The following is a 19,256-nucleotide window of genomic DNA, read 5'->3' as shown; positions in this document are numbered from 1 at the left end:
ATGAGAAAAATGGCTGAATCATGTTCCAAGCCACAATCTCAAATATTAACTTAAAAACATTTAAATACTGAGGAACTTGGCTTTGATGTGCAGAAGAAAATACACACACACACATACACACACACACACACACACACTTAAGAGGTTAAATATAGTACCGTGTTCCCCCACCTGACTAACCATATTCCAAAATGTTGTTGATGTTACTGAATTTTTACTGACATATAATTCTATTTCAAGCCACTATATTAATCCCACTGTGAAAAAAAATGCCTGGAAAACATGGAATTCTGTCTTATAAGAAAATACTAAACAGCTATGAAGCAAGACTGGGTTGAAATTTTCATCATTTTAAAGATCTCTAATATTTCTGCTTTATGGCATTGGGTTGCCTTTCTCAATACATAAGTTCTCAAACACATCTTAAAAAAGAACTGTCATTAGTAGGTCAAGCTATACGTGGCAAATTATAAAAGATTTATTCCAGAAAAACACCAGAATGTTTTAGGAAATTAACCAGTGATAGCATATATAAAGTACATCATATCCCATTATGCCACAGAAAACAAACAATGCCAACATACCCCAGTTTTTTGGCTTCTGTTTCGGAACATGCTTGCCCTTCTATTTTTTAATTAGCTTATGGCATTTACTTTATTTTCTAATTTTTACAAAGAAAAACAGTAAATCAAGACCTTTTGTTTTTTAAAAAATCACCCAAAGATTCAAAAAAGTTTTGTAACTGTACAACTTAATAAAATATACTTTAATCTTAATTTCATCAAGCCCTTTGCCAATTCATATATTCAAAAGCAGTATTATAAAATAGAAAAGGAGAATGGAAATGCTTTAAGGAAAAATCAATTTTGATATTAATAATTTCTTAGCTGTCCTAGTTTAATGATTTTCTTTGAAACACTAGATAAATTAATATTCTCATAAAATTAATATTCAAATAAACTCTGATTCATCCAAATTAATTTTATTCATAACAATTTTCTCAATTTTTAGCGATAATTTGTCTCTAATACATAAAGTACTCATTTATAACACAAATGAAGATAAAGTCCCTTCTCACAAGATAAATATTAATTTAACAGAATTAAGTTTCCTCTATTGGCACTTGATGCTTGAGGATTATGAGAGGTCGACACAACAGAGCACTGAATTTTGAAATTAGCTGAGAATCATCCAGAATTTCCTCTAGTAAACATAATATTAGCCATAAATGAAGATGAAAGAAAAAAGTAATGACAATTCTAGAACACTTCTAGTCACAAATGAATAGGTCTTATTTAGGTTTATGGAAAGCGTTTAACTACATAAAACTCATAGGGAAAAACGGCCATATTTGAAAACAGCCACAAGGATTAAAGTAGAACACAAGATGGTAATAAACAGAGTCACAGAACATACTAAAGAGGTATGTATGGTCAGTCCCACTGGAACCTGTAGATTCGCATTCTTATATACCTAGCGAGAGAGATGGATAGAGAAGTTAAAGACATTTAAGATTAATGTCCTAAGGTGAAACCACTGCTTCTTTGATTTTTAATTTTAATTTTTTCTTTTTTCTTTTAAATATCTTTCAGCCATTGCTATACTACATATAACATTATTATTTGAATGATTCTTTTAAATTCAACATTTCAGTTAATTTAACAGAACTCAAGACTCAATTCCCATAATAATTCTTAAATTCTCATTAGCTTTGACTTTTTCTGCTTTTTACATAGAGTTGAGTATATTGTTAAAAAATACTAGCTATATCCTAATGTCACCTCTGTAATCAATATAAACATTTACTTCCTCTTACTATGTTTCATATTAGAATACAGAATAATCTAGAAGTTAAAGCCCTAAAGGAAAAACATTAAAACAACAATAAAACTAAAGGATCCATTCTTTCCTGTTTTGCTGTTTCTCTCCTCAAACAGCTTTTAAAAGTTTGTTAGGACTTCCCTGGTGGCTCAGTGATTAAGAATCCACCTGCCAATGCATAGGACACGGGTTCTATCCCTGGTGCGGGAAGATCCCACGTGTCGCGGAGCAACTAAGCCCGTGTGCCACAACTACAGAGCCTGCACTCTAGAGCCCGCACACCACGACTACTGAACCCATGCACCGCAACTACTGAAGTCCACGTGCTCTAGGGCCCATGTGCTGCAACTACCGAGCCCGCATGCTGCAACTACTGAAGCCCTCACATCTAGAGCCTTGCTCCACAACAAAAGAAGACACTGCAATGAGAAGCCTGTGCACCGCAACGAAGAGTAGTCCCTGCTCGCCGCAACTAGAGAAAGCCCACGTGCAGCAACGAAGACCCAATGCAGCCAAAAAAAATTTTTTTACGTTTGTTATTCACAAATTACACAATTGAATGTGTCCTTTACTGTTTTTAAAACATCCAAGTAGTTGCAATACTGACTAGCAATACAAAAGTTCTCCTATGTTCAACTTGGTTTATATTTTCTATTTGGTTTTGAAGATAAAGGGGTTCAATTAGAAACTCTGGTAAGTTTTATGGTTTAAAAATAGGTTTGGGGCTTCCCTGCTGGCGCAGTGGTTGAGAGTCCGCCTGCCGATGCAGGGGACGCAGGTTCGTGCCCCGGTCCGGGAAGATCCCACATTGCCGCGGAGCGGCTGGGTCCGTGAGCCATGGCCGCTGAGCCTGCGCGTCCGGAGCCTGTTACTCCGCAATGGGAGAGGCCACAACAGTGAGAGGCCCGCGTCCCGCAAAAAAAAAAAAAAAAAAGTTTTAAAAAACATTAAAATTTAGGTAACTTGGGAATTCTTTTATTTTTGGTTTCTTTTTATAAATGCATGGATTACACTTTCACATGCAAAAAAAAAGTTACCAACACAGTCTGTAGCGAAGTGCCATCTAAAAGCATCTTACAAATAATGGCATTTTCAAACAAGCCTTAGTACAGTTCACCATCTTAGTAATGGTCACCTATTTTTCTGGTATATATAAACAAGAAATGTAACAAAGAAAAAAATCAAAGTACTTAATTATGACCTCCTATTTCAAGTTACATGGTCTTAAAGAGAACTGAATTCAAAATGTTTTAATAGAGTGATTTTTTATTGTGTAGCAATGCACACCACCTATTTTTTAAACCAATACATCATAAATAGTATAAATACTAACCATACTCTTCATTCACATAAGAAAATCAAATGTAATTCTCCAGATGTACTTTAGAGTTTGAAAAAAATCCAGGTACTCTATGGCAATAGAAATCTCAAAAGCAAATTTATGTTGCATAACATATTAGCACAATCATACATCTTTCCAACTGTCTGTTCAAAGAAGGTTCTCCAATACAAAATAATAGGCTTTGCAGTAGGGCTTCACTGTCAGTAGTGGTTTTCTGAGTTAGCTGGTAAACATACTTCTAAGCAACTACAAGGAAAACACTTCAAATCCAAATATCCACACATATGAACAAATCTGCTTTATGTTTATCTGATTGACAGTTATGTTGTCTGCTAGTTTAAATTTTTAAATTTTTTTTATTTTTGTTGCAAACTCATTTGACTCTTTGTAAAAATAAATTGTAAAAATAATGACACAGACTGTGGCATTCAACCAAAGAAAACAGGCCTTAAAGAGAATTAGGAACAAAGAGAAATTCAGATACTACAAGCATCAGTTAAAAGGCAGCTCTTAAAAGAGTAACAAAAGAACAGAAAAAAAGAGGGAAAGAAAAGAGATATGTTGTACAAAGACCTACCACTCTGAAGAGAGGAAAGTAGACTATGTTAGCTCAAGAGGGTAAGTAGAAAACTACAGACTCCTTAGACAAAGCCAGTGTTAATGAAGTACTAATACTTACCTAATTTAATAACTGAAAACAAGTTGGGAGGCTAAAACACCAAAAATGGCCTGAAACAGCCTAGATTTAGATTTATAATAACAATATAACTGTCTAGAAACTTAACCACAGTTGAAATGATACAACTTTAGAGTTTTACTTTCCTTTTTTCACTTGTTCTGTGTAATATAATAAAGTCAACTAATTCATTTTGTTGCTCAAAAATTAATAAAAAGTTCTAAATAAAGTGAAGTTTTATTGATTAAAATCAGATGGACACACCACTGTTTTTCTTTACCATTCCACACTTTTAAAAAGCCCATCAGCTATACTTAAGCTCTGGATCAATGAGGCATTGGGACTAACTCTAAATCCCCATCCCCCAAATTAAATGATTCTATGACTGTTGCTATTAGTAACAAAGAAACAACATTAAAAACAAACAAAAAACAGCTTTCTATGATAGAATATAAAATGTTAATCCCTTAAACGTGGCAGAAACATTATAGAAAGAGTTTTATATGAGGCCGCATGACCTAAAACAACATAAAATATTAACTTACTGATTTATATTTCATATTGTTCCATTGGCAGTTATCCTTACTGTTCAAAGCACAAGGAGCTGTCACTTCTGACTGAGCCCAGCATTTCAAAATTGGAAACTCTGAGAAAAAGTGGTAGAACACCGTATCAGAAAACTGATCTGGACTAGAGGCTAGGCCAGTCTTTCATGTTGGGATATGAGTATTCAAATATTTTAATACACAATGTACATGATTTGGACCCAACTATCATGTGCTCTTCTATTTTAATAGCCTGTTCTAAGTGGATGGCTAGGAAATTATAAAATTACAAAGACTGCATAGAAGTTGAGCATGACTTCTTAACAAATCCCACTACACCAGGGGCCATTTTTTTTTAACTTAAACTTTTTTTGAAGTATAACATATCTCAGAAGAATGAACAGATCCTAAACCTACAACTTGATAAATTTCCGTAGAGAAAACACACTCATGTAAAGAACTCTCAGACCAAAAAAATGAACAATTCCAGAACCCCAGGTGCTCTCTTGGGAGGGAGCACTTTTCCAAAGTTTATTTAGGGTAGGTAAAATGTACCATGAAAAGAAACAGAAAACTAGGTTGGATAAACAAAGTTAACACAGTTGAATACTTTTTAAGTTTTCTCATCATGAAATATATGATGACAGCAAATGTATGATTAAAAACTTTCTATCTGCCAATCTTTAGTAACAGTGCTACTGACTTCTGTTTGGAGACACGAAGAACCAAAATCTGAAAGGGGCTTCTTAAAGTCTTGATTGTAGGAAGACTGAAAATGATGAGAGCATAGTTTTTAAATTTACTAAAATCCACACATAGGGACTTCCCTGGTGGTGCAGTGGTTAAGAATCCACCTGCCAAAGCAGGGGACACGGGTTCGAGCCCTGGCCCAGGAAGATCCCACATGCCGCGGAGCAACTAAGCCCACGCACCACAACTACTGAGCCTGAGCTCTAGAGCCCGTGAGCCACAACTACTGAAGCCCTCGTGCCTAGAGCCCGTGCTCTGCAACAAAGAGAAGCCACCGCAATGAGAAGCTCACGCACTGCAATGAAGAGTAGCCCCTGCTCGCCACAACTAGAGAAAGCCCGCATGCAGCAACAAAGACCCAACACAGCCAAAAAAAAAAAAATCCACACATAAAAACAGAAAGAACAATCACACACAAAACCAATAACTCATAGACAACTTTTACAACAAAACTAGGTGATAAAGTATCCCCCTTAAACACCAAAATACATGTGAGTGGACACAAAGCACTAACAGCTACAAATCCTGCAGTATCAGTATGAAGAAACAGAAAGCAGCAAAGGAGTAATAAGGATCAATGGCTGAATAAAGAAACAACCAGACATTATATGCCCACTCATAAAAGATCACATCACCACCTATAGTCTGGCCAAAAGAATCAAACCTGAATCTCATCACACCTCTCGAGCCAGCTGCCAATTTCCAAGTAATAAAGAAGTCAGATGAACTAATGAGTATAATCACCCAAACCCCAACAGTGATAGGGTCTCAAATGACCCCGGTTCTTCAACAGATAAATTTTTTTTTAAAGGAGATAGAGGGGAAATCTGTAAATTAAGAGACTTAATGGAAATAACATTTTTTTAAAATGGCAAGGCTAAGCTACAGTGTCTAAGAACGCCCACTTGAGTGACAAAAGTATAAAAAAACATAAGGAAGTGATTAAAAGTCAGGAGAGTGTGTTACTCTTACAGGAAAGGAGATTGGGACAGGACACCCGGGGCTGCTGCTCGGGCAGCTGGCGAAGTTCTGTTTCTTGACCTGGGTGGTAGTTACCTGGGTATCTGCCTTCTAATAAGTCACTAAACTATATATTTGTGAAGTTTTTCTATATCTGTGCTTTATTTTACAATCAAGAAGTTTAAAAGAAAGAAAAAAGAAACATGATTTTGTTATCACCGTCCTTGACTTCAGACTTACCATTATACCTTTAATTTTATTTTCAACTCTCCAAAAAGACTTGCAATCCTTACCTTGGTCACAATACATCAATAAATCTGGGTTATTGAGCACAATAAAGGTTTCTCCATCTTTACTATGTGGCCGATGATAGCGATAATGCACAGGCAAAAAAGCTTGGAAACAGTCAATGCACTGTGAATCCTGTCTGGCATAAATGAGAACTTCAGACTCCTTGGACAAATAGTTGGGAGCCTCTATATTAAAATTTTCTGAAACCATCACTGCCTGTCAAAAAGAAAACAAATATTAGTCCAGAAGAAATGAATGAGGAAGATTAAAAAATAAATAAAACCAGAAGATTGTTATATAGATGAGCAAAAATGTCAAAACACCCCCCTTATAAACAATTTCCATTCCCCTTCCATCCTCAATTTTAAGTAGAAAACACAAGATATGATGTGTGTTTAATAACATTTACTAAAAGTAAACTGAGGAAATTATACTCTGGGGTATGAAATTTCCCCATAATAAAAATTTCTATGTAATTTCCTTATCAACCTTTGTTTAGGTAACTACACAGCTACCAAGAAAAGAAATTTCATGAATAAACATAGCATTATTCAATAAGTATGAAAACTATGACAAAAACAGTTAACCCAGTATTGGGTTAAAATGATTGGTGTCATTCTGCTAATTTCCTGTTCTTCACAGAAGTAAGATGGTAGTGAGTAAGATAGAGCACTGTGGTCAGGAAGTCTAAGCAAAGGTCAGCACTCTTTCCATACTGGGCATAAAAAGTTAATGGAAAAAATGGTAAATGATTCTTTTAAAAAATAATATGGTAAAAAACATTTTAAAATAAGTATTCTACACCAAAAGTAAAACTGCACATGTGGCAGAAATTAGTCCTAACTTACAAACGTATCCATATACACATACATACACATTGATGTATGAAACCACACATATATACGTATGCACACACATACACATGTATATCAACATTGTATACATAATCTGTGTTCGTGTATGCATACACACATGCAAGTTTTCTCTAGATTCTTTATGGAAAGAGAAAAAAATAGCATTAACTTCTACCCACCACAGCGAGCATTCTAATTCTTCTATTTGACAGTGATACCAAGTGCTATATTTTCACATGTTGTTTCTTCTCTGTTCATCACAGGAGTAACAGAACTTATTGGTAAAGGTCAAGGAATTATATAATCTTGAGCCATAAGGAACCTGGAGGTAATCAAGTTAAACCACTGTTCCAATGAGAGTATTTATCAAGTATCCAGCCACTATTTTAATGCTTTCAATGACTGGAAGGGAGTTCATTACTTTGAGTCATCTCACTTTATGTACTGTTAAAATTATTCCTTTTTTATTAGTAGAAACTTGATGCTCTGACCCATAATAATTCACCAATTGTCGATGCTTACAATATCTGCAATAAATATGTCCTCCGTTTTACTAAGGGTCCCTTATACATCAGAAGGCAACCACACTGCCCCCACTAAGTTTTCTCCTCCCCAAAGAAATATGCAGTTTTCTTGGTTTCTCATGACATGGTGTCTAAACCATGCATCGTATCAGTTGCCTTTCAAAATACTCAGAGGAAATAGTAGCAACACTACCTTCTTTAGCAAAAATTGCATTAGCTTTTTTTTTTTTCAGTTTCTAGGTGTAAAAATTGCATTAGCTTTTTAGCAGCCTCATTTCAGTGTGACATATATCTATATACTATCTCTCTCTATTTTTTTTAATTAATAGATTTCATTTTTTCGAGCAGTTTTAGGTTTACAGAAAAACTGAGCAGAAAATAACAGCATTCCCACATACTCCCCACAGCTCCCACACACACTCAGAGTTTTTTCTATTATTAACAACAGTTTGGTACATTTGTTACAACTGATGAACATTATTATTAACTAAAGTCCATAGTTTAAGTTAGGGTTCACTCTTTACATTGTATATTCTATGGATTTTTCACAAATGTAAAGTGACACGTATTCATCATTACAGTATCATACAGAATAGTTTCACAGACCCTGTGCTCTGCCTATTCATCCCTATATTTTTCATTTGAACTTTTTGCACAAAACTTTAAATAACTCCCATCCTATTTTATCGAGTAATTGATGTTTTACTAATTAAATGCAGGGCTTTATATCTCTCTCTATTAAATTTATCTTTCTGGCTACAGTCCATTTTTTCTAGGCTATTGAGATTTAATTGAAATCCCAATCTGTCAACCAGCATTAATGTAACATTTATGAACTTGATAACTATGTCTTTTGTATTTTTATCTAAGGATAAAAATGTTGACCAGGAGGATCATAAGAGCAAACGCCTAAGGAATTTTACTAGAGACCTCCTGCTAGAAATTTATTAATAAACTCTCTTTGGGTACAACTAGTTACAAATCAAAATAACACATAAGCCCAAATGTTCTATCTTGTCAACACAGATGACAAGATAATAAAGATAACTTTCTTTTGAGTACTTAGGTATTTCACCAAGTGGTTTATATATGTTATCTCCTTTAATTTTCACAAGAACCCTATCAGGTAGGAACTCTTAGCCCCATTATATAAATGAGCAAACAAAGTATCAGGGTGGATAAACAATATACTGTAGCTAGTAAGTAAAGGAGACAAGATTCAAAGCCAGGTCAAACTGACTCTCCTATTCAATTAGGTTAAATAATATAAAATAGCCCATGTTTACCTAGTTGAAAATTAAGTGTAATAAGTAGAACTAACATAAAGTATATTCCTGATTGTGCTATTTAGAATTTATGATGGTACTATGATCTTCAGCTTCTCTAATTATTGAGCTGTTTTATTTTTGTTTGTTTATTGCTTATTTTTCCATAGAAATAAAAATATGGTCACTTGCCAAAAACTGAGAATATTTTTAATATGAATTTAAGCTGGGATATAATGAAAATGAGGCAAATTGCTACACGGCATTCTGGTAGGGCCAGAACAACAGGTAGGGCCCTGTTGGTCAAAGGATTATTTGGTGACGGTTCAAAAAATTTTATTCTGGGTATCTGAATCTCAAAAATCAGCCTTATAGGGGTTTTCTTTTGCAAGTAATGAAAATATCTGGAATTAGATAGTGGTGATGGTTGCACAACTTTATGAATATACTAAAAACTACTAAATTACACATTTCCAAAGGGTGAATTTTATGTCATGTGAATTATGTCTCAAAATTTTAAATGGGGATAATTTCTTTTTAATGAACCTCAACAGAGACCCAAATCCATTTTAAACCAAGATCAACTAAGAACCAGCAGAAGCTAGTCCACAAACAACAGTCTGAGGTCCTGGAGCCGACTCAGGAGTTTAGGCTATGAATTTCTTGACACCTAGCTACAATAGGGAAGAGGGGGAAATGTACAAATAGGTATACCGATTGAGAGGTGATCAAAATCTCAAGAGAGTTACAGGTATGTGTATCACTTTAGATTCAAAATAATAAAGAAATATTTTTGAAAATCATAACCTGACAATCAAAAGTGATCTAGACAATAGCTAGATGCTGGTAAATCTCCCAAACACGTGCCAAACCATCAGTGCAACCCCAAAAAGTCCAGTGACTCTATGCTGATCCACAAAAGTCAGAATTCATTGTTCCACTTTCACCATGATAAAACAATAGCAATAGAATGTTATCAAGAAATTGAAATTATGTATCAAAAATTAATCCTAGAGCAACATGCACTGGTTAACAGACATGGACCTATACTTTTTCATGACAACACTCAACTACACGTGTCATAAACCACCAGAGCAAAGTTAAATGAATTAAGCTATAAAACTTTTGTACCATATCTGTAACATTCAACAGATCTTTCTCTCACAGGCTAGAGCTCTTTCAAAACAACCCCAAACATTCCCCAATTAAGACACAGTAATTGGTATCTTTGAATAACTTGTACAACCTAAAAATGTAAAACTTTATAAAAAATGAAATGTACAATACTTTTCTGACACAGGGATGTTAATTCTAACAGTACTTATTTTTTTTATAATCAGTCTGGCTAAGGGTCTATCAATTTTATCCCTCTTAAAGAACAAGTTTTTGGTTTCACTGGCTTTCCCTATTGTGTTTCTGTTTTCTAGTACATTAATTTCTGCTATGATCTTCACTATTTATATTCTTCTACTTTGGTTTCATGTGCTCTTCTTTTCATAGATTAAGGAGGCTTAGCTGAAAACACTGACTGAGACCTCTCTTCTTTCTAAAATAGGCATTTTAGTGCTACAAATTTCCCTCTAAACACAGCTTTAGCAGTACCCCACTAGTTCTGATATTTTGTATTTTCATTTCCATTCAGCTCAAAATTCTTTATTTCCCTTTTGATTTCTCGTTTGACCATGGATTTCTTAGAAGTATGCTAATTAGTTCCCAAATGTTTGAGGGTTTTCTAGAGATCTTTCTTTTCCTTATTTATAACTGAATTCCTCTGTAGTCAGAGAATATTCTTGGCACATCTTGAATTCTTCTAAATTTATTGAGGCTTGTTTTATGGCCTAGCGTGATCTATCTTGGTAAATATTCCATGTACACCTAAAAAAAAGAACGTGTATTCTATTGTTGTCAGGTGGAGTGTTCCATGAATGCTAATTAGGTCAAGTTGGTTGATAGTGTTGTTCAAATCTTCCATATCCTTATCAATTTTCTGTCTACTTATTATGTCAATTATTGAGAGAAGGGTACCGAAATCTCCAACTATAACTGTGGATTCACCTATTTCACCTTACAGTTCTACCAGTTTTTCTTTGTGCATTTTGAATCTCTGTTATTAGTGGCATAAATGTTTAGGATTATTATTTCCTTCTGATTAGTTGATCCCTTTATCAAAATGACCCTCCTTAGCACTGGTGATAGTCTTGGCTCTGAAATCCCTTTGCCTAATATTAATATAGCCACTTCAGCTTTGATCAGTGTGAGCATGTTCTATCTTTTGTTTTAAAATTTAAAGTTCATTTCTTGCATGCAACATACAGTTGGGTCTTGCTTTCTTATCCAATCTGAAAATCTCTGACTTTCAATGGAGATATTTAGACATTTACACTTAATACGCTTATTGATATGGTTAAGTTTAATTCATCTTGTTCTCTATATCTTACGTCTATTTTTTGTTCCCTTTATCTTCTTTCTCTGCCTTCTTTCCGGGTAACTGAATGTTTTTTATAGTTCCATTTAATCTGCTTTGCTGGCATATTAACTACAACTCTATTTTGTCATTTTTGTGGTTACTTTAGGGTTTACAGTAAACATCTTTAATGTAGCAGAGTCTACCTTCAAGTGATATTAAACTGCCTTATATTTAGTATAACAACCTTACAAAAGTGTATTTCATTTTTCACTTCCCAGCTTTTGTGATAGTGCTATCATACATTTTATTCTTAGACATGGTTAAGAATGGCTACACTACATTGTTATTATTTTTTGTCAATTATCTTGGAAAAATTTAAATAATAAGAGAAAAATGTCATATTTACCCAGTAGTTATATTTCAAGTGCTAGTCTTTCCTTGGTGTACATATAGATTTCATTTGGTATCATTTTCCTTCTGCCTGAAGGACCTCTTCTAACATTTCTTGTATTGGAGGTCTGATGGTAATGAATTCTTTCAGCCTGTACGTCTGAAAAAGTCTTTATTTCACCTTCACCTTGAAAGGTATTTTCACTGGCTACAGAATTCTAAATTCACAGGTTTTTTTCAATAGTTTAAAGATGATGCTACTCCATTTTCTTGTTTGCATTATTTTTGACAAGAAATCTGCTGTTATTCTTATCTTTGGTCCTCTGTATTTTACATGTGGTTTTTTCATCTTGATGCTTTTAAGATTTTCTCATTATCATTGTTTTAAACAATTTGATTATCATGTACCTTGGTGTAGTTTCCTTCATATTTCTTGTACTTGAGCATTGTAAATATGTGGGTTTATAGTTTTCATCAAATTTGAAAATTTCTCAGCCATTATTTCTTTCTTTCTGGCTGCGTTGAGTCTTACTTGCGACACACCAGATCTTCACTGTGGCATGTAGGATCTTTCGTTATGGCACGCAGGCTCTTCATTGCAGCGCGCAGGCTTCTCTCTAGTTGCGGTACATGGGTTCCAGAGTGCATGGGCTCTTTAGTTGTGGCACGCAGGCTCTAGAGAGCGTGGGCTCTATAGTTTGTGGCACACGTGCTCTCTAGTTGAGGCATGCGGGCTCACCAGTTATGGTGCACAGGCTTAGTTGTCCCGTGGCATGTGGGATCTTAGTTCCCGAATCAGGGATTGAACCTGCATCCTCTGCATTGGAAGGAGGATTCTTAACCACTGGGCCACCAGGGAAGTCCCTCAGCCATTATTTCTCCAAATATTTTTTCCATCTCCATCTCTTTCCTCTCTCCTTGCGGACTCCCATTACACCTCCCCCCCAGCTTTACTGAGATATAACTGACATACAACATTGTGTAGGTTTAAGGTGTACAACATGAAGATCTGATATATGTATATATTACAAGATGATTACCATAATAAGATTAGTTAACACATCCATCACCTCACATAATTACCTTTATGTGTGTGTGTGTGTGTGTGTGTGTGTGTGAGGTGAGTACTTTTAAAGTATACTCTCTTAGCAAGTTTCAAGTATACAATACAGTATCGTTAACTATAGTTACCATGCTGTACATTAGATTTTCAGAACTTACTCATCATATAACTGGAAGTTTGTACTCTTTGACTACATTCATCCATTTTCCCCACATTCTCACCCCTGGCAACCAACAACCTACTCTCTGTTTCTGAGTTCAGTTTTTCTTAGATTCCACATATAAGTGAGATTATACAATATTTGTCTTTCTCTGACTTATTTTACCTAGCATAATGCCCTCACAGTTCGTGTGTTCTGTTGCAAATGGCAGGATTTTCTTTTTTATGGCTGAATAACATTCCACTGTGTGTCTGTGTGTGTATACATATTTATGTGTATATACACATATATATACCCACATACACACACATGTATATACACATTTATATATAGCTCTCATTTTTATATCTATATCTCTCTCTCACACTTCTTTGTTTATCCATTGATGGATGCCTAGGTTGTTTCCATACCCTGGCTACTGTAAACAGTGCTGCAATGAATGCAGGGGCGCAGACATCTCTTGGAAGCAGCCCAGTTACACTTACTGTGGGGGCCACTTGAAGTTGTCCCACAACTCACTAATGCTCTACTCACTTTTTACATTTCTTTTTTTATCTCTTTTATATTTTTGGTAGTTTCTATTGCTATGATTTCAAGTTCATTAATCTTTTCTTCTGCATTGATCTGCCATTAATTTCATCCAGAATATTTTCCATCTCACACTTTGTAGTCTTAATCTTTAAAAGGTCAACTGTCCTTTCATATATCTTCCATTTCTCTACTTACCTTTTTGAACATATGGAACGCAGTTATAATAACTATTTTCTTGGCCTGTCTGTTAATTCTAATATCTGGGTCAGTTCTGCATCAGTTTTGACTGATTCATTGATCTCCTCATTACAGGTCATATTTTCCCGCATCCTTGCATCCTTGCAAACTTTTTATCAGAGTCAAGACATTTTGATCTTTTTGGGTGCTAGATATTCCTGCATTCCTATAAATATTCTTGAGCTTTGTTTCGAATGCAGTAAATTTACTTGCAACAGTTTGATTTTTGGAAGGTCCTGGTTTTGAAATTTGTTAAGCAGGACTGAAGCAATGTGCAGTCTAGGGCTTAGTATTCCCCACTACTGAGAAAAAGTTCTTCTGTTTAATCTATCCAATGCCCAGTGAATTACGAGGATTTTCCTAGTCTGGTTGGTGGGAACAGGCACTACAACTGAGCCAGTGTGCGACACTGTTACCTCTAATTTTTTCATATGGTTCTTTTCCCAGCATCAAGCAGTTTCCTCACATGCATGCACTAATTAATACTCAACTATGTGCTTGAGGGGAACCTCTAAGGATCTCTGCAGTTTGTCTCTTTGCAGTTCTCTCCTCTCTGGTACACTGTCTAGTGAATTCTAGTGACTTTGGTCTTTCCCAAATCTTACCTTTATCTCCTCAACTCAAGAAGTCCACCAGGCTCTGCTTGGGTTTACCCTCCCAGTACTATAGCCTGAAAACTCTCATGCAAAAAGCTAGGACAACTGAAGGGCTAACCTTATTTATTCCCCATCTCTAAGATATCACTGCCTTCACTGCCTGATATTCAATTATTTTTTCCATTATTTCATATATTTTGTCTATTTCTTGGTTGTTTCAAGTGGGAAAGTAAATCTGGTCCCTGTTCTCCAACTTGGCCAAGGCAGAAGCCCTAACACATTTTGATTGAGTGAAACTTACGATTCCAAAAACACTGTATTTCCAGAGCACAGGAAGAAATGGTGACTGGGGGTTAAAAAATAGGTGGAAGCTTATCATGTATACATTTTTACACCCCCTGAATTTTGAATCATGAGAATGTAATTACCTACTCAAAAACAAACTTAAGTAAATAAAACAGGTGAAGAAATTGGCCTAAACCACAATTAGAAATTAACCGCCATCATAAATGACTCTAAGTGTATCCATTTTGTCTTTTAGAAATTCATATATAGATTATAATCCTATGAATTAAGACAGTGTTCCCCAAAAATTCTTAACAGGAATCACCTGAGTCATTAACAGATTTTGGGGTCCAATATGAACTGCTGAATTAAACGTTCCCAGGCAGACAATAACCTGCACAGGTGATTCTTATCAAAGTTAGCGAAACCCTTAACTAAGGAGTAAGATTTATTCCCAAAAGAAGGACAACTTTGCAATCAAACAATCCTGGATTCATTTTCTTGGCTTTTCCATTTGCCTATGTGATCCTGGATAAGTTATTTGGCCTCTCTGTGCCTGTTTCCTTAACTATAGAATGCAATCTTTCCAAGGTTGTTATAAGATTAATCTATGTAAAGGGTGTGGGACATAGTCTTTCTTATAATGCTTAATTTTACCTTGCTTCCTTTAAAAAAAAAAAGAAGATATTTGTCATTCAGATATCCAATAAATATTTGTTTTGTTTCCTCCCATACCCAAATTATACAGGTGTTGGGGTATATGTCAATTTAACAAAGTTGTTGTTGAAGCAGTATTTATTAACTATTAATCTTCTCAAACAGAAGCTTTAACAACATCAGTTTCGTTGGCTTACTACTGACAAGTATGACAGGTATCACTCACTTTATAAAGAATATTCCCGTCCTATCTTTAAAAGGTTACTTTATACACTTTAAAAAAATCAATACAAAAGTACTACAATGTTGTCTTACCTATTTTGCCTTAATCCAAATTATAGCATCCCTACAATAATTTCTCTCTCAAAAAAAATCCCTCTAACACTTGTACCTCTGTTATGTTTCTCTCTCGTAATGAAGCCAACTCATACGGATCCACAAAAAGTCCTGTCGGGATGTACTGTTTAATTAAGAGTCGGCAGGTCTGTAAGTCCTCAATGCTCTCTCCAAATTTCACTTTTATTAACAGGTCTCTGTAAGACAAGTATGTTTAAAGTAAATATCTTCATTCATTTTTTAAATGAGCTAGTATAACGTTATATTCAAGTTAGTAGAAATACTATATTTCAAATTAGTTTTTCAAAACAAGATTATATCAAGTCAAATGAAATATTTATATCACATCAGAACCACTCATTAGATCTTTCATAAATTTATGTCATAAGCCATAATATAGTATTAGTGTGAAAACAGACAAAGATCAATGGAAAGGGATGGAGTCCAGAAACAGACACACACTTTTTAAAATAAAGGTGCCAATATAATTTGATGGGGATAAGATTGTCTTTTCAGCAAATGGTACTGAAACAACTGTGTATTTATATAGAAAAAACTGAATCTTGACCTCTGCCTCATACCATCCTCCAAATATTAATTTGAAATAGATTATAAACCTAAATGGATAATTGTCCTGGCATTCTGTCTGGAGGCCCATTCTGGACCAAGTGCAGGGAAGAAGATCCAAAGCACAGTGGTTTTGCTTAAGTGAGAAAACAGAGACAGAAGATAAGGGAGGCTTAAGTAGCTAGAAGTCACAGTGGTATGTTCCAGAAAGGAAGGAACTTCATAGAAAGAGTTCTAGAAGTCAGAAATGGAGTCCCCTTGAGTTTTTGTTGAATACTAAAATAAGCGTGAGTAAGATGTAACTCCACAAGACTAGACAAAGAATTACAAGGATAGTGAAAGATGAGAAATTCTGAAATTTCGCAGAGGGTGGGGAGACACTGCATTTCAACCAACCAAAGCGTAGAGACCAAAGGGCTCAGCAGAGATTCCCACAGAGATAGAAATAGAATGGTGGTTGCCTGGGGCAGGGGGAAGGGAAGAATGAGGAGTTATTGTTAAGAGGCACAGAGTTTCAGTTTTGCAACATGAAGAGATTTATGGATGGATAGTAGTGATGGTAACACAACAATGTGAATGTCCTTAATATCACTGAAGTGTACAATTAAAAACAGTTAAGATGGCAAATTTTATGTTACGGACATTTTACCACAACTAAAATAAATAATAATGTAAAAAATATATGACTGGCTGTTCAGAGCAAAAGTAACAATAATATATGGTAGTGTTTATAACATAAGCAAAACATGTAAAGTTAGTAAACGTATAGCAAGAATAGCATAAAGGGGAGGAGAAAGAAGTGAACTATTCTGATATAAGATTCATACATTATTCATGGTATACAATAATATTATTTGAAGGTAGACTATGATAAGTTAAAATTGTAAACCCTAAAGCAAACAATTTTTTAAAAAGAGAGAGGTATAGTTAATAAGCCAAAAATGGAGATAAAATGGAATGATTAAAAAATATTCCATTTATTCAAAATAAGGCAGAAAAAATAAAAAAGATTAGATGGGACAAATAGAAAAAAACACAGAAAAAAAGTAGCAAGATGGATAGATTTAAACCAAACCAACCAAATCTATATTTACATTAAAAGTAAATAGTCTAATCACTCCAATTAGAATGTAGAGATTGACAGACTGGATAAAATATCAACATTTAACTATATGCTGTCTACAAGAAACGTTAAGTATAAACACAGATAAAAGTAGGATGGGAAAATGTATGCAAATGTTAATAACAATAAATATGGAGTGGCTATATTAATACTTAAAAAGTGGACTTCAGGGGCTTCCCTGGTGGCGCAGTGATTGAGAGTCCGCCTGCCGATGCGGGGGGCGCGGGTTCGAGCCCCGGTCTGGGAGGATCCTGCGTGCCGCAGAGCGGCTGGGCCCGTGAACCGTGGTCGCTGGGCCTGCGCGTCCGAAGACTGTGCTCCTCGGCGGGAGAGGCCGCGGCAGTGAGAGGCCCGCGTACCACAAAAAAAAAAAAAAAAAGTGGACTTCAGGACAAGGAATATTGTCAGGGATAAAGAAGGACATTACACAAAAATAAAAGGGTCAATTATCAAGAAAATATGACAATCCTAAATGTACTTTATGCACCTAAAAACAGAGCTTCAAAGTATTCATGTATTTTACTTCTTAGCAAAAACTGGCTGAACTACAAGGATAAACAGACAAATCCACAATTAGAGAAAAAGATATTGACGCCCTTCTCTCCGTAATGGATAGAACAAGTAGAGAGAAAATCAGTAAGGATACAGAAGGCATGGACAACCTTCAATTTAGTTGATCTAATTAACATTTACAGATCACACTCAGTGCATAAGAAAAACTATACGGTGGGCAACAAGTCTAGAAGTTTAAAAGAACTGAAATCATGCAGAATATGGTCTCTAACCACACGGAATTAAATTGGAAATCAATAGGAGGAGGAGACACCGCCTCCACCAAAGCCACAGCTTCAGCTTCTCTCTTGTCCTTCGGGCTATGCCTGGGATCTGCTGCCAGGTAGCTTCAGCCCCACAGCCCTGCATGTGTGGTCTCAGGTTCCTTTAGTTCCAGAAAGAGAAAAATTGACACTTCGCATCCTGGAAACTGATCTAAGAGACTGAAATTAGGGACTTCTTTCAAATTTAAACATGGCTAATCAAGGAGCAACAAGACCCACCGGGCCAAACACTGGAAATAAAATACAGTACACTGGTACAAACTAGTACTTCCGGGAGAGCCTGCTGTTGGCATGTCAAACCTGGTGCTTCGTATTGTGAAGGACCACTTTCATGAATTTCAAGAGAGTACCACCTGGGCTGTTTTTTGTTTTGTTTTGTTGGTTTTTTTTTGCGGTACGCGGACCTCTCACTGTTGTGGCCTCTCCCGTTGTGGAGCACAGGCTCTGGACGCGCAGCCTCAGCGGCCATGGCTCACGGGCTCAGCCGCTCCGCGGCATGTGGGATCTTCCCGGACCAGGGCACGAACCCGTGTCCCCTGCACCGGCAGGCGGACTCTCAACCACTGTGCCACCAGGGAAGCCCCAAGAATTCTAATTTTGATGGAGTATAGTTTATCAAACTTTTTCTTTTGTGGTTCATGGTTTTTGTGTCCTGTGTAAGAAATCCTTGTCTATTCCAGGATCATGGAAATTTTCTTTTAGAAGTGTTATATGGAGTATGATCCATTTTGAATTAATTTTTTTGTATACTGTTAGGTAGGGGTTGAGGTTAATTTTCCATATGGATATCCAGTTGATCCAGCATCATTTGGTGAAAGGACTATTCTTTCCTCATCAAATTACCTTGACACATTTGTTGAAAATTAATTACCTTATATGTGAGGATCTATTTGTGTACTGTATTCAAACTACGGCCCATAGGCCAAATCCTGCTCATTTTGTACACCCTTGAGCTAAAAATGAGCCTGTGCTCCACAACGGGAGAGGCCACAACAGTGAGAGACCCGCGTACCGCAAAAAAAAAAAAAAAAAAAAAAAAA

The 19,256-nt window shown here is 35.7% G+C and overlaps 1 protein-coding gene across 1 annotated transcript in view; it reads right to left on the bottom strand.

Moving 5' to 3' along the window:
• Positions 1-966: 966 nt before the first annotated feature.
• PIGX (phosphatidylinositol glycan anchor biosynthesis class X) overlaps positions 967-19,256 on the bottom strand; it is a 27,558-nt gene continuing 9,268 nt past the window's right edge. Inside the window, exons 4-7 of the mRNA XM_027120821.1 lie at positions 15,746-15,887; positions 6,388-6,601; positions 4,385-4,485; positions 967-1,473 (exon numbers count right to left, since the gene is read on the bottom strand). Of these exons, the coding sequence (XP_026976622.1) occupies positions 1,330-1,473; positions 4,385-4,485; positions 6,388-6,601; positions 15,746-15,887 (601 nt within the window). The 3' untranslated portion in view covers positions 967-1,329. The remainder of the gene's footprint in view (positions 1,474-4,384; positions 4,486-6,387; positions 6,602-15,745; positions 15,888-19,256) is intronic.

This window comes from Aethalodelphis obliquidens, unplaced genomic scaffold, assembly GCF_003676395.1.
Source record: "Aethalodelphis obliquidens isolate GAN/ISIS:26980383/991018 unplaced genomic scaffold, ASM367639v1 scaffold1, whole genome shotgun sequence".
NCBI lineage: Eukaryota > Metazoa > Chordata > Mammalia > Artiodactyla > Delphinidae > Aethalodelphis > Aethalodelphis obliquidens.
The sequence above is the reverse complement of the archived record's forward strand: the minus strand, read 5'-3'. Positions and strand labels throughout refer to the sequence as shown.